The sequence below is a fragment of the Tursiops truncatus genome, chromosome 19, assembly GCF_011762595.2.
Source record: "Tursiops truncatus isolate mTurTru1 chromosome 19, mTurTru1.mat.Y, whole genome shotgun sequence".
NCBI classification, from domain to species: domain Eukaryota; kingdom Metazoa; phylum Chordata; class Mammalia; order Artiodactyla; family Delphinidae; genus Tursiops; species Tursiops truncatus.
The window spans coordinates 15674616-15690549 of record NC_047052.1 but is presented as its reverse complement, the minus strand read 5'-3'; the positions used below and the strand labels follow the sequence as shown (position 1 = coordinate 15690549).

The 15934-nt window shown below is 53.0% G+C and overlaps 1 protein-coding gene across 6 annotated transcripts in view; it reads left to right on the top strand.

Moving 5' to 3' along the window:
- ZFHX3 (zinc finger homeobox 3) overlaps positions 1-15934 on the top strand; it is a 255989-nt gene that overhangs the window by 81365 nt on the left and 158690 nt on the right. For 5 of the 6 annotated variants that reach the window (XR_012328293.1, XM_073796854.1, XM_033844145.2 and 2 more), the window contains exons 2-3: positions 4706-7464; positions 13095-13591. Coding sequence is in view for 5 of the 6 variants with exons in the window: in XM_073796854.1 (XP_073652955.1) it covers positions 4752-7464; positions 13095-13591 (3210 nt within the window). In the remaining variant the exon portion in view is untranslated. The remainder of the gene's footprint in view (positions 1-4705; positions 7465-13094; positions 13592-15934) is intronic. The other variant, XM_073796856.1, reaches the window with a different exon arrangement.

Here is a 15934-nt window from a genome sequence, read left to right as displayed (position 1 = left end):
ACGGTTTTGTCATTTAGGCTGCAACCTCAGTTTTCCCTTCTGCAAAATGGGGATAAAAATAGCGCCCATCTCACTCAGGACTTCTCTGGTGGTCCAGTGGTTAAGACTTCACTTTCCAGTGCAGGGGGTGCAGGTTCAGTCCCTGGTCGGGGAGCTAAGATCCCACATGCCTCACAGCCAAAAAGCCAAAACATAAAACAGAAGCAATATTGTAACAAATTCCATAAAGGCTAACAATGGTCCACATCAAAAAAAAATTTAAAAAAATAGCACCCATCTCATGGAATGTTATGAGCATTGAGGTGGCATTGAACCCACAGGCCTTACCATGATGCCACACACAGGAAGTGATGACTTCCCTTAAGATGATTTTCATTTTAAAAAGCCTTGGGAAATAAAGGCGCGAAGGAGGAAATGAAGTAGCCCATAACCTCATCCCCTAGCAATTACCGTTGTAAAATTTTTTGATAGAAATCTTATGTATTTCCATATGCAGACCTATATAGGCTTTGTTCACTCAGCATCCTGTGTGATCATTTTCCCACGCCCGTAACTAGTTTCTTTTAAAAATGCCATTTTTTAACATCCTATGGAATGCTATGCACTGTAATTTATTTAGAGAGTACCTTGTTTCGCCACATTATTTCCATCTTTTTTTTTCTGTTATGAACACTGTGAAGAATAATCTTATATCTCTTTGCGTATCTTGGATTGTTTCCTGGAATGGGGGAATTGCTGAGTCAAAGGGCACGTGCATTTTTGAGGCTTTTGATACCCACTGCCAAATCGCGGTGCTCATCGAATCCCCCTCCAGCAGACTAGGGAGTCCCCGGGAGCCCTCCGGTTTGCTTCTCTCTGGCGATGCTGCATGGGTTATTCACGGGGGGGGCGGGGGCGCCGCGGGCAACAGTTTCTGGCTGTCTCTGCTCTCTCTTTGTTTTTTTCTTCCCCTTTGTTTCCTTTCTTGGTTTTCTGCCAAACTGCCTCTTGTGAAAGGACCGCCTAATTAACCCTGTGCTAATTAACAATTTAAAATTACAGAGTGCGACCGTTCATGTTTAATTCTCCAGGAGCTGGCGCATCAGTGGAGCCCCCTCCCCTTCCAAGTAACTGCACCTCCCACCCCAGCTTCCCTGTAACTGTTGCGTGGAGCCCGGTTCTGTCTGCTTAAGGGAATGGGATAAAGCTGTCACATCACATCTTCTCAGTTGAAAGAGCGAGATGGGGGGGGGGGGTGGGCGTGGCGCCCAGGATAACAGGGTGGAGTTTTATAATTTTAAACCGTCTTTGAAAAATAAAGACCGATATTGGCAAAGATGCAGGGGCTTTACAGATAGGTTCCAAGGAAACTATAACTTGTGGGAGAAGCAAGAGCAGGGGGCTCTCGATGAAGATGTTAGAACTTCTCTGTGCAAGAAGACTTCTCACAGGGCAGAGGGAGGCGCTCAGCAGAGAGTGCGAGGCTAGATCCCTCCCGTATCTTCCCTTTAACTCTCTTACTGGAGAGGTGTGCTCAGTTGAAATCTAACTGAATTCTTAAAACCACACACACACAAAATATCCTTGCTGAGTACGACACTGGTGGTCATGAGTAGAGCACGTCTGTGTTTAAAGGGGATTTTGGGGTGTAAATGGCTGGAGGGAAGCAGGCTGCAGGAGGGGTTGCGGGTTTGTGCTGTGTGTGCTGGCCCTGGAGGTACTGGAGGAGTATGTGTGGGGGGGCAGAGCTGCACGTATGGGGGCTGTGAGAGCACCGGGACCCGCTGGATTCCCAGGCTGCCGTCCGTAACTGAAGATCATTGATTTTACGGGAAACCGTGTTTACAGACAGAGTGCCGATCGACCTGCTGAGTTGACTTCTGCCTCCTTAAGTAAGAACTATCTTTTTCTTATTGACTAGCTGATAAACAGAGTGAAAGGAGCTGCCGGCCGGGCAGGAGAGTGGGAGAGGGCCTGAGGTTCTGGAGCTGAAGGATGGGGCAGGGCTAAGAGATTTCTTCATCTCTGTGCTCTGGTCCCCTGTTGTCCACCCCCATCCCTGCGCCTCCCAGGGACTGGTGGGTGAGCCCAAGACTGACCCTGCCTGGTTACCTAGCAGTGCAGGCCCCAGGCATGGAGGAGCTGGTGGTCTGGTGAAGTTGTTGTAAAATAGAGAGTGTCTCACTCAAGCTTTAATAATGCACATCCCCTGGGCATTTGTATTAAAAATGCAGATTCTGATCTGAGAGTCTGCGCTTCTCACAGGCTCACTGGGTGAGCTCACTGGCCCTGAACCACACGTGACTTAGCAGAGTTGTAAGAGCTTCTGATTGCCCTGGCCAGCAAGCATTGAAAGGAAGTCCAGAACTGGTGCCTGAGGTCCAGAGTGGGATCCTTCTTTCCCACCAGCATCTCAGTGGGCTGTTGCCCCTGCAAATGAGTGGTCCCCTGTGTGTCCCCTCTCATGGGGCTAGCGTCACCACGACGGGTGCATCTGTCTTTGCCTATAAGGTCATCTTTTCTTGACGCCTTTTGCTGAGGAATAGAAAACAAAGTTAGGTGAGTTTTTAGAAGTCCCAGTCCCTTAGCTGGATGATTTGTGGAGGAGGAAGAAGAAGAGAGCAGAGCAAGAGAAACCCACCAATTAATTGGTAAATGCTTGCAGGTTTCTTAGCCCAGTCCAGGCTGGAGAGGAGATTGGCTTTGCTGTCGATACACAAGTCCCTGGTGAAGCATCAAAGCTGTTCCCCTTTATCAGTCGTGGCCTCCCCTTCCCGCATGTTCCTGTAACTTACCAAGCATTTATGACATTGATTTTACGATTGGGCTGTTAACCCTCCCGCCCCTTCAGGCCTGCCAACCTTTTTGGCCTGAGCTGTCAATCAGATGTCATCCAGCCAATTATGTGCGTCCTTAGGAAGAGCCACCCTGGATTCTCACCTGTATCCCAGCTGAGCCTTGCGAGGAAGTCTTATCGCCCTTGCTGTTTGGTTTGGTGTGGTTATCTTTGTTTAAAGTCAATATGTCTTTTCTCAGGAACACGGAACCTTGTTGTAATGGAGTTTGAGGTTATATGCTGAGAGGTGGTGTGTGTTTTAAACAAAACGTGACACGTCCTTCCAGAAAGTTGTTTCTCCTGAGACTTCTGGTAAACCTGCCTTCCCCGTCTTTTCCCGAGGGGGACCTATTCGCTCACTGTGCAGTCGAGAATCAAGCAATGAAAAAAGAGTGGGAAGATGGGGGTTGGTGGGGAGGGAGACCAAACGCAGCCAAAACCTTCATCCACTGTGTGTGAATGAGATGGTGGGTGGAGAAGCAGCCACGTGTTCTCCTGGAAGGAGGTGTGGCGGGAGGGTGGCCTGGGATTTGCAGCGAATGCTCAGGGCCTTGCGAGGCGCTGCGTTGCCTGTTGGAGCGGGGCCGGACGGAAGAAATACTCCTGTGATGTTGTTGCCACAGGAGCAGAGCGGTGGCGGGTGATCTGATGTCTCCCTCCCCAGGGACGCGAGGTCTCAGAGGGCAAATTCAGCTTAGTGGCACTTTGGAGTCGGAAACGGAAAAGCCCCAGGGCTGAAGGACAGCTGCTTTGGGTAGCGACTAATAACTGAGAGGCAGGTGTGGAACGGGGGCTGGCGGAGCCCAGCTGCCATCTCGGCTCGCCGCGAAGATCCTTGACAGCAGAACCACCCAGCCAGTGGTGAACGGGCTCATCCAGGCAGGGCGAGATCCTCTCCGCTGGCGGGGAAGTCGGCCCGTTGAGAGTCGGGGTGGCTCTTCTTAGAAACATCAAGCTCACGTTTTGCACCTACATATTTTGAGTCTGAAACCAGCTGAGTCACAAGCAAGGGTGTTCTGTGGGTTGTAGGGAGGGGATGGGAATTGGGAGATCCGCCTTTCTCGGCGCCCGGATGGCACTGGCCTCGTTTTTAGATTTAGGCCCTCAGTTTTACTGCTTGTAAAATGGGACGATGTTTCCCAGGCTCGGAGAGGATGAATGCAGCCGTGGGCCCTTTTGGGGGCTTTGCAGAGCTTGTCCAGGCCTGCACGCTTGCCCTCGAGCCCTGTAGTCCTCAGCACTTTTCCGTGAACTTCTCAAACTAGAAATCGGGTCAGTACGAGCGACGGCACAACTTCGCCTCTAAATCAAATGGCGTATCCTCTCCCAGGTTCATGATTCTTCCTCGAGGGCTGCAAGGTCTTCCTCCTCCTGTCTGTCCGTCCCCGGCGTCCCCCTGGCCCCCAGACAGTGCGGGCAGCCGGCGTGGCTTTGTGCTGCCACCTGCGTGCGGCAGGGCTGCTGTTCTGTGTCCTCGGCGGGGCCTGGCGAGTTGACGCCGTCCTCCTCCTCCCCTGTGGCTCATCGCCCGGCCCCGACTCTGACGCTGTGCTTGCAAAGAACCCAGATTCGAACCGGTCTCCAGGGGTAGAGCTGCCAACAGTCTGAAGACGAAGAGGGATTCTCCTGATGCCCCTTTCCCCACACCTCCACCCCCGCCTCTGCCACGCAACCTGGCCGTGACACCCAGGGGCGCTGCCCACCCTCTGCGCCTCGACGGGGTGGGGCGACGGCCGGGGTCCCCACTGCCCCGCGGTCTCTGTTGTGGGTGTGGACAGAAGCCTGTTAGAGCGCTCTGTGTGGGACCTTAGCCTCGGCCCTCCTAACCTCTTTCCTTTCTCTCTCTCTTCCCCCTCTCTCCCTCCTCTCCCCCTTGCCTCCGCCCTTCAGGTCCGATCCGTACTGGGTGCAATGAAAGCTCCACGCAGGCCTTACCATGGAAGGCTGTGACTCGCCTGTCGTCTCGGGGAAGGACAATGGGTGCGGTATCCCTCAGCACCAGCAATGGACTGAACTCAACAGCACCCACCTCCCCGACAAACCCAGTAGCATGGAGCAGTCCACAAGCGAGAACCACGGGCCCCTGGACGGCCTGAGGGCCCCCTTCAATGAGCGCCTCGCGGAGAGCACCGCCCCGGCCGGGCCCGCTGCCGAGCCCGCCGGCAAGGAGGTCAGCTGCAACGAGTGCCTGGCCTCCTTCGCCAGCCTCCAGACCTACATGGAGCATCACTGCCCCGGCGCGCGCCCCCCGCCGCCCCTGAGGGAGGAGAGCGGGAGCGACAGCAGTGAGGAGGGGGACGAGGAGAGTGACGTGGAGAACCTGGCCGGGGAGATCGTGTACCAGCCGGACGGCTCGGCGTACATCGTCGAGAGCCTGAGCCAGCTGACCCCGGGCGGGGGCGTGGGTGCGGGTGGCAGTGGGCCCCTCCCGTCGCTCTTCCTGAACTCTCTCCCCGCCTCGGCGGGCAAGCCGGGGGACCCTTCCTGCGCTGCGCCCGTCTACCCACAGATCATCAACACTTTCCACATAGCCTCATCCTTCGGGAAATGGTTTGAGGGCCCAGACCAGGCTTTCCCGAATACCTCAGCCCTGACGGGGCTCAGCCCCGTCCTGCACAGCTTCCGCGTGTTTGACGTGCGACACAAAAGCAACAAGGATTATCTGAACAGTGACGGCTCTGCCAAGAGCTCCTGCGTATCCAAAGATGTTCCCAACAATGTGGACCTGTCCAGATTCGATGGCTTCGTGCTCTATGGCAAGAGGAAGCCCATCCTGATGTGTTTCTTGTGCAAACTCTCCTTCGGGTACGTCCGTTCGTTTGTGACCCATGCGGTGCACGACCATCGAATGACCCTGAGTGAAGATGAGCGGAAACTTCTTAGCAACAAGAACATCTCCGCTATCATCCAAGGGATCGGCAAAGACAAGGAACCCCTTGTAAGTTTTCTGGAACCAAAAAACAAAAACTTTCAACTCCCTTTAGTTTCCACCGCTAACCTCATAGGCCCCGGACACAGTTTTTATGGTAAATTTAGTGGCATTCGAATGGAAGGGGAGGAGGCTCTCCCAGCCGGCCCTGCCGCCGGCCCCGAGCAGCCCCAGGCTGGTATCTTGACCCCCGGCGCCCTCTTGAACCTTGGCGGGCTCACCAGCTCGGTCCTGAAGACCCCCATTACCTCAGTCCCCCTGGGGCCTCTGGCCTCCAGTCCTACCAAATCCTCAGAGGGCAAGGACTCTGGGGCAGCAGAAGGAGAGAAGCAAGAAGTGGGCGATCCGGATTGCTTCTCCGAGAAGGCGGAGCCGGCCGAGGAGGAGGCCGAAGAGGAGGAGGACGAGGACGAGGAGGAGGTGGAGGACGAGGACGACGACGAGGACGACGAGGACGAGGAGGACGAGGGCTGCAAAGGGCTCTTTCCAAGCGAGTTGGACGAGGAGCTGGAGGACAGGCCCCCCGGGGAGTCTGGGGCCGCAGCAGGTAGTGGCAGCAAAAAGGACCTTGCTCTCTCAAACCAAAGCATTTCTAACTCCCCCTTAATGCCTACTGTGCTCCAGACCCTGTCGAGGGGCGCAGCTTCTACTAGTTCTAATTCCACTTCTTCCTTTGTTGTCTTTGATGGTGCGAACAGGAGGAATCGTTTAAGCTTTAACGGTGAGGGCGTCAGGGCCAACGTGGCAGAGGGCGGCAGGAGGCTGGACTTTGCTGATGAAAGTGCCAATAAAGACAATGCCACAGCACCAGAACCAAATGAAAGCACAGAGGGGGACGATGGGGGCTTCGTCCCCCATCACCAGCATGCTGGCTCCCTCTGCGAGCTTGGGGTGGGGGAGTGCCCCTCGGGGAGTGGCGTGGAGTGCCCCAAATGCGACACGGTCCTGGGTTCCTCCCGCTCGCTGGGCGGCCACATGACTATGATGCATTCTCGCAACTCGTGCAAGACACTCAAGTGCCCCAAGTGCAACTGGCACTACAAGTACCAGCAGACGCTGGAGGCGCACATGAAGGAGAAGCACCCGGAGCCGGGGGGCTCCTGCGTCTACTGCAAGAGCGGGCAGCCCCACCCTCGGCTGGCCCGAGGCGAGAGCTACACGTGTGGTTACAAGCCTTTCCGCTGTGAGGTGTGTAACTACTCCACAACTACCAAAGGCAACCTCAGCATTCACATGCAGTCCGACAAGCATCTCAACAACATGCAGAACCTGCAGAACGGAGGGGGCGAGCAGGTCTTCAGCCACACGGCTGGGGCGGCGGCGGCGGCTGCCGCGGCGGCGGCCGCCGCGGCCAGCATCGGCAGCTCCTGTGGGGCCCCCTCGCCCACCAAACCAAAAACCAAGCCCACCTGGCGGTGCGAGGTGTGCGACTACGAGACCAACGTGGCCAGGAACCTCCGCATCCACATGACGAGCGAGAAGCACATGCACAACATGATGCTGCTGCAGCAGAACATGACCCAGATCCAGCACAGCCGCCACCTGGGCCTCGGCAGCCTGCCCTCGCCCGCCGAGGCCGAGCTCTACCAGTACTACCTGGCCCAGAACATGAGCCTGCCCAACCTGAAGGTGGACAGCGCCGCCCCCGACGCCCAGTTCGTGATGGGCGGATTCCAGCTGGACCCCGCCGGGCCCATGGCCGCCGTGACGCCCGCTCTAGGTGAGGCTTGACTCCGTGTGTGTCTGTTCTGAGGATGGGAGTTAAAGCGGGGGACGCTGCGAGTGGGCCGAGATCGTGTTGACTTGGTGGATTCTGTCGAGTCCGGTGGATCTGGGGGATCTTTATTTTCTTGAGAGTTGTTTTGGGCTCAACTTGAGCGTCCAGCCCTCACGTCTTTTTCTCAAGAATCCCTTGAACTCTGTGTGAGCCTGTGGAAGATGGTTTGCGTTCAACAGAGACATGATTACGCTCCGGCTCCACGGGCCGGGATTAAAATTTAAGTGTTTCCTCTAGTTTTTGGCTTCGGGTCAACTTTCCCTTCTGTTCCCAGTCCCCCTTTCTCTGTCGCTTTCTCGATTTGAAAAATTGCCACAATCCCCCTAAACTTTGGGGTTCCATTAAATATTGATCGAAATGTACAGGAAACGGTAGCTGGAGTTTTAAATAGGGACAGTCATCTCCGGAAGAGGAACTGGAAACCGTAGTGTGCCTTATTTAAATAAGCCAAGGCTGGTTCCGAGCTGTCTGGGAGCCACCCAGATACGTTTCTCAGAGCTCTCCAGTGTTTTCACCAGGACCTTGATGAAAGAGACGGGTTCTTTCTCTTTCTTACTTTGCATGAGTTGCCAGTGATCAGTATAGTTGGGAATTAGATGACCCTGGGGCACCGTGAGGAGTGGTGTGAGAGATGAGAGATGACTAAATTCTAAAATTGTAAATTAAAGAAAGCCCAGTTTTAATATCAGATCCCGGTTAACGGAGCCTTTGTTGCCATGGAGAACATGGCTCCGTGTTAGAAGACATGGGTTGGCCGTTTTACCATTGGCTTAATAGAGCTAGAACGGGACCAAGAGGATGGGATTTGAATGCCAAAAGCCGTGACTCTATTTCTGTTTAATTTTTTAAAAAGTTTTTTATTCGAGTATAGTTGATTTACAGTGTTGTGTTAGTTTCAGGCGTACAGCAAAGTGAATCAGTTGTACATATGTTCACTCTTTTTTTTTTTAAGATTCTTTTCCCATTGACAGAGTATTGAGTAGAGTTCCCTGTGCTGTATACTAGGTCTTCATTAGTTATCTATTTTATATCTAGTAGTGTGTATACGTCAATCGCAATCTCCCAGTTTATCCCTTCCTACCCCCTCACCCCCCCACCCCCGCACCCCCTGGTAACCGTAAGTGTGTTGTCTACATCCGTGACTCTACTTCTGTTTTGTAAATAAGTTCATTTGTACCTTTTCCTTAGGTTCCACATACAGGCGATACCATGTGATATTTGTCTTTCTGTGTCTGACTTACTTCACTCAGTATGACAATCTCTAGGTCCATCCATGTTGCTGCAGAAGCCATGACTCTTTGTGTACAAAGAATCATGACCATTTCTGGGGGAGAGCTTCTATAGCAAGAAAATGTACAAACCGGTTTCATGAGGACCAGTGTGATGGTTGGGCCCCTCCCGCCCCCACTGTGTGTGCCTCGGACACGCACTGCCTGGTCGTCATTCCCTGATCCTGCTAACCTCTTGAGACCAGCAGTGATGTCCTGAATGAAACAGGATACCCTTCCTGACACGGGAGCGAGTTGTTCTCGGCAACAAAGCGTGAGCAGGTGCCTTTATCCTAGGATGGCTTAGGTTCATGCCAGAGGGCTAAACCTCCCCAGTAGGCACGTCTTTATTCGTGTGGTGTTGCAGTGCTAATTGCTGCGGATGAGTGATATTTCACAGCATTTAGTTTGTTGTTCCTACCACGCATTTAAATTTGAATCCTTGCTACTTTCATCTTGTTTTCTGTTTTGGAACATTGACCTGTTGATCTTTTCTTACCAAACAATTTGAAGATGTTTTACCCACTGGTTAATCATCATGGATGCATAGGGCTCAGTCATCTTATTCGTCCCCAGAGTGAACCACAGGGGATGCACACCTGGGGGTGGCTTCAGTACTCGAAGACTTTTCACTTTTTAAAGCCTATGGGAATTGGGGTTTTCTCGTCTAGAGATTTAAAATCTTGGGGAGGCAGATCTTGGAGTAAATCAAAGATAATGTAAGTGGAATGAAGACACAGAAAAATGGATGGGTTCATACTGGGTCACAATGAAGACTTTTTAATTACCTTGAGAACCAGTAATCCTGACTAAGACTTGAATTGAGTGGTAGAGAAATAGTTTGCTTCTAACACCTGCTGTCTGTGAGTCTGCGGGGCATCGTGCATTCCGGGCAGATGGCAGGTGCACACACATAGAGGATCCAGACTTCATTTCTTAAAGAGAATAGAGTAATAGAGCGCTTCCTTCTGAAGACCTCATCCAGGTAGCCAAGGAGGGCCCTGAGTTTCCAGTGTCGCTGCCTGTCAGCCGAGGTGAGTCTCTGGAGACCTCCTGTGCCTGCCTTAAGCCACCAGAGCCGTCGAGGCGGAGTGAGGGTGACAGATACTTTATGCCGGAAGCCGGCGTGGGTATGATAGGACGTATCCACTTGGACCCACAATTTAAGTCGCACGACCTCTGTAGAAGCCAACGTGTGCAAATGAAAAGAGCGTAACTTTCAGTTCTGTCTGCAGCTCAGCTGATTCTTCCTTAGGCTGTCTATGAGAAGGCTGTGGGCGTTATTAGGTGTTACTGGGCTCTACAGCGGGGAGGTAGTGTTTGTGAACTACACTCTTGCTTACACAGTTGATGTCCTCATACTGCCTTGGACAGAAACTTCTCCTTCCTGTTATCAGACAGATGCTGATCTGGGGGTGCTTTCTTCCTAGAGGCCGTCAGGGAAAAGTTCCGCACCCTCGCTCTGGTCTGGTTGAATTTGCCTCCATTTGTAGACCAGATATTAGGCTTGAGGCCAGATGAACATCCTCCCAGACATTCCTTTGGACTACAGTTGAGCCCAGCACCGAAAACTGGGTAGCTTGCCAAGGCGTCTACAAGCTTCCCGAGTAGCCAGCCAGCCACAGGACACCTACGTGAGCTTTAAGAGCTCCTCTGATTCTGCTTTTGTTTTTTCGTGTGTGTTTTTTCGGTACGCAGGCCACTCACTGCCGTGGCCTCTCCCGTTGCGGAGCACAGGCTCCGGGCGCGCAGGCTCAGTGGCCATGGCTCACGGGCCCAGCCGCTCCGCGGCACGTGGGATCCTCCCGGACCGGGGCACGAACCCGCATCCCCTGCATCGGCAGGCGGACTCCCAACCACTGCGCCACCAGGGAAGCCCTGATTCTGCTTTTGATTGTAGAAGGTGTCTTTTAATCCCTCTGCCTCTCTGAGGGTGTGCTCGTGGGCGGGACTCAGGTGCCAGGGTGCCAGCTTCCAGCCTTAAAGTCAGGTGTGTGGGGACATGGGGCCCATTCCTCTCCAAGACCATCTGTCCGGCATGATTCATGAGTAGGCACCCGCTAAGTTCTCAGTGTGGGCGCTCTCCTCCCACCTGCCTGAGAATTGGGTGAGGTTCCTCTATTTCTCGGCGGCTGCATTAGTTCCTTGCAGTCCTATGGATTTGTAGGATTCCAGGCCCTAGGGGTGTCTCTCCAGGGTATAGTTCTCAAGGGAGTTTTGGCTTGCCTGTCGCCCACATCTCACTGCTTCTCTGCTTCTGCCTTTGATTTGCATTTCATTTTAAGAGCTTGGGATGGCAACAGGGACCTATTTCCTCTGCGTGTTCCGAGGACTTCTCATTTTCACTCAGGCCTCCAGCAGGTGACAGCTGCATTTCTCTTTAGAGCGATATGGATGTGCTGAGGTTAAATTTAAAAAGTGGAAAAGATCTGATGCTTCAGGTGGTCGGCATCAGAAACAAAGATGTGTTTGCTCCTTGTCCTACCCTCCGGGCAGTTTCTGCTTTCACTGAACACCGCGTATGTTTCATGGATGCTGCCTGGCCTTCGTCCCCATCGAGGGATGGAGCTTTTAGGCTTTTTTCCCCTATCTCTTCTTCTCTCTTGTCCTAAAAAGAGTGTCACAGTTATGGCTCCTCTCACCAGGGGAGATGGCAAGAGAGAAGACAAGCAGAAAGCTTCCCCAGTCTTCTGACCTGCGTGCGCAGAAGATTTCTGTGTCTCGCTGGACTGTCCACAGGCTTCAGATGCAGCCACTCTGCTCAGTCAGGCCTGTACTGAGCTGCTCGCTCGAAGTGCCTTGTGTAGCATAAATAAGAAAATCTTTTTTTTAAAAAATAATAACGTCTTTTCCTTGATTAGCCACTAACTCGGATTCTAATCAGTCATTCAAAAAAAAAAAAATAACCTCAGCCCAACCACATGTAGAAGGTCAAGTTTAAATATCAGTTGGGGTGTGACAGGGGCAGACGTAATAGCTCACGCGTGTGTATGTTTAGGGGAGAGGCAGAAAACAGAAGCCGAGGCTCAGCATTCTGCTTGACTGTTCGCTTCTAGGTAACGGAGGGAAGGCTGCTCTTTCCAGGCCTTTCCCGTGGCATAAATAAGAGCTCAAAGTATTAATTTACCGCTGGTGAATGAGAGCCGGTCCCTGGTTTACGCAGGGCAGCGATGGACTGAAAAAGAGCAGGGGTGGAGAGGGAGGAACACAGCTTCCTCAGGCCCTTTTTTTCAGGGCTGTGAGCGGACCTCTGCGTTTCACTGTCCATCTTGATCCAACTTCTCAAACCTGTAACATTTTGGCTGCTTTGTACCTTGTCTGGCACATCAGACATTTGAGCCTCTGAGCCAGGGGCCTGTGTACCCTCTAGAGGTTCAGCAAGGAGAAGCCTGGACCCTTGTCCTAAAGAGGCTACACCCTGATGGGGACACTGGCCAACACGTGGCTCTGTATGTGGCAGACATACGCCAAAGGAGAATGCGACATGTCCCATGTAGGGGGCTCATGGAACGGAAATGATCGTATCTTGGGGAGGTGTGGGAGGAGCCAGCGCCATTGACAGGCAGGTAGGCTACTGACCAGTGGGGTGTGACAAGGAATAGGGAGATCATTCCCGAAATCTCAGATTTAGAGCTGTGCTGTCCAATACAGTAGCCACTAAGCTAAATGTAAATGAATTAAAAAAAAAAAAAAAACTAAAAATTCAGTTCTTCAGTTATACCTTAGCCATATTTCAGTTGTCCAGTAGCTACACGTGACCAGTGGTTTGCACATTGGACAGTGCAGATACAAAATGTTTCCATCTTCGCAGAAAGTTCCTGTTAGATAGCACTGCTTGAGGTAAATTCTGCGCCCACTTCTGATTCACCATGAAGGCGTGCTGTCTTAGAATGCAGCTATAACTCATCTCCAACATTTCGGGGACGGGAGTTTCAGATTCTGTTATGTGCAGTGAATGATGCTTTTATTTCTGTCTTTTCTTGGGTCTGAGCGAGGAGCTGAATTGAAATATTCAAGCGATTAAGCGGTTCCTACATTCTTCTAGGCGTTCTTTTCCAAAAGAAGAAACAAACAAACAAACATACAGCCTTCCACACATTTCAGAATGTCCATAGGAAAGATGCGAACACATCAAGTTGATTTTTGTTGTAGTTTTTCCCGGTTAGTAGCACCTTGCAGTGCTTGAAATGGGATCTTTTTTCTGCTGGAACCTGGGTGGAGGGTGGGGGAGGGCCCATGGTGCCTCACTTAGGGCTGCCGCTGTGAGCCTGGCCTCTGATTCTCTGCCCCTCTCCTTCCCTGCAGTGGGCGGTGAGATCCCCCTAGACATGCGGCTCGGGGGCGGGCAGCTGGTGTCAGAGGAGCTGATGAACTTGGGCGAGAGCTTCATCCAGACCAACGACCCGTCGCTGAAGCTCTTCCAGTGTGCCGTCTGCAACAAGTTCACCACGGACACCCTGGACCTGCTGGGGCTGCACATGAACGTGGAGCGCAGCCTCCCTGAGGACGAGTGGAAGGCCGTGATGGGGGACTCGTACCAGTGCAAGCTCTGCCGCTACAACACCCAGCTCAAGGCCAACTTCCAGCTGCACTGCAAGACGGACAAGCACGTGCAGAAGTACCAGCTGGTGGCCCACATCAAGGAGGGCGGCAAAGCCAACGAGTGGCGGCTCAAGTGCGTGGCCATCGGCAACCCTGTCCACCTCAAGTGCAACGCCTGCGACTATTACACCAATAGCTTGGAGAAGCTGCGGCTGCACACGGTCAACTCCAGGCACGAGGCCAGCCTGAAGCTGTACAAGGTAAGGCCCAGGCTGTCTCTGGAACGGAGTGGTTTGGATCCCTGGGTGACGGGGAGGGCTGGGGGCGGACACACAGAGAGGGGCTGGGGGCTGGCTGGCGCCCTGGCGTGGGGAGGGGAGCTGGCCGCCTGGTGGTGGGCTTCAGCTGGGAACTGCAGGGTCTGTGTGTGGGGTGCCTCATTTGGGGGGCAGGTTGTGTTTCCAGCGGCCCAATACTGCACATTGTTTCCTTTACCCTCCCACTGTCTTTAGAACTGACTTTTTTCCTATCCCACATTTGCTATTTCCCTAGTTCTGGCTTTGCCGTTGTTCTCCTGTGTTTCCCCTCTCTCCTGCAGGCTTTCTGTTCTCCTTTTCCATCTGGTTATTTCCCCCCTTTTTAGTCTCTTCTCCCCGGATGCCCCCTGGGGTTCTTTGTTTATTTGTTCGTTCGTTTGTTCATTCATTCATTTATTCAACAGGTACACATTAATCCCCAACCATGTACCAGGCCCTGTTCCGGGCCTACGTCCATGCACGAGGTAGACAAAACGTCCCTGCCCTCCTAGAGCTCCCGTTCTTTTTGGGGGCGGGGGGATGGATGATGAACGCAATGGATAAATTAGACGGTAGGCCAGAAGGTAGTGAATGCTATGGGGAAAAACAGGGTCGGGTGAGGGGCCCGTTTGTTCTTTTTCGCTCTGCTTCCCGTGTTCTACACCTCCTTTCTCTTCCTCATGTTTCAATTTTCCTTCTTCTTGCCGGGCTTCTCCCGTCCTCCACCTCTTACTCTGTCCTGCCTGCTTCTTCCTTCCTTCCCTCCCGTCCCTCCTTCCTCACCCCTCGCTGCCCCCTCCATTCCTTCTCTCAGTCCGCAGACAGTAACAAGGAGGAGGTGCTCGGCTACTGTAAATAGTCCTTTCACTGGCATGGCAGAATCGCTCCAGACGCTTCTATTGATTTTCACTGGACTTAAAGCCTCACCTTTTTCTCTAATCATCTCATAATGGCTTTAGTATGAACAATCAGGTACAAATCGCCGTAAATCTGCCCGGCCTCCCTCTCCGTCCCTTCCACGCCCTCTCCCTCTCTTTCCGTTTCCCTCCCTTTTATTGTCAGTCTCTCTTCTTTCCTTTCACACCGTTTCCCACATCTTTGGGCCAGCGAGCGCCACGTTTTTCCTGACCCTGAGCTGCTTTCATCCCCTTTCTGCTCATGGTGATTTTAAATGGAGACTCCAAGTAAGGAAGACTCTCATCCTCTCCCCGTATCGGCCTCTGCCGAGATTGATAAGTGTGATTCATTTTACCATCGCTCGTTCTCAGCTTGTCAAGAGACCTGGGTAACAGGGATGAGAGACCATTTTAGGGAAAGGAGGAGAAAGCAGGCATGAGGTAGTGGGAATAGAATGTTCTGGAATTGGCTGCTGACTCTGGCACGGATGGGCTCAAGCGTTGCAGAGGGGAGGGTCTGGGCACCCGTCACCCCCACCCCTTGCCCTCTGTGAGCAGGACCCTCCCTGGATGGCTTCACCGTGTGCCACCCTCCTCGCCATCGGTTTAAATCGGAGGTTTTCATTGGCCACAGGGTGGTGCCGGTGTGGTCAGGAAAACCTGATGGAGAAACCGGAGGAAAAGAGTTTCTAAAGGACCCAAGTGAGTGCAGTTAGTGCAGAGGACCCGGTGTGGCCCCGGAAGGTCGTACGCAGCTTTGCTGGAGGTTGTTCAGAGGCGGCACGAAGCTGGCCTCTTCCACCTGAGGAAGAACATTGCCTTTTAGATGATAAAATGTGTGCGGTGGTGATTAGCTCTTCATGCTGCGGCCTCCAGTAAGAGTGGACCAGCCCTTGGATTTGCTTCTGAAGGGCCTGGAACCTGGGGGATTCGCTAAGTACATACCTTTTTGGTCCCCGGACCTCGTGCACTGGTCACGCCTAGAGGGTCGGGCTGTGGTGGTTTCCAGGGTGGATGTGAGGGAAGCAGTTTGAGTGTTTCCGTCTGTGCTTTGCTGAACTAGCTCTGGTTGCTCATCCCCTGCCTTAGTTTCCTCATTTTATTTATATATATATATATGTATGTATTTGTGTGTGTTTTTGAAGATGGAGCAAACTCCTGCCCCGAAAAGGCAGCACAGTAGAAGCATAAGTACTGGGGTGCAGGGTAGAATGTGGGAACCAGCGCTTAGAGGGGAGGTGCCCAGGCAGTGCGTTTGGCTGGCGCATCTTAGGGGTGACCTCCACCCACATTCGGGGCCGAATCCCCCGTGTCAGGAGCCGAAGGTCGTCAGTCTGGTCTCATTGGGTGACGAGCGTCCCCGTGACTGCTGTGGGGGTGGGGAGTTCTCCCCCCCACTCCTGGATGTGAC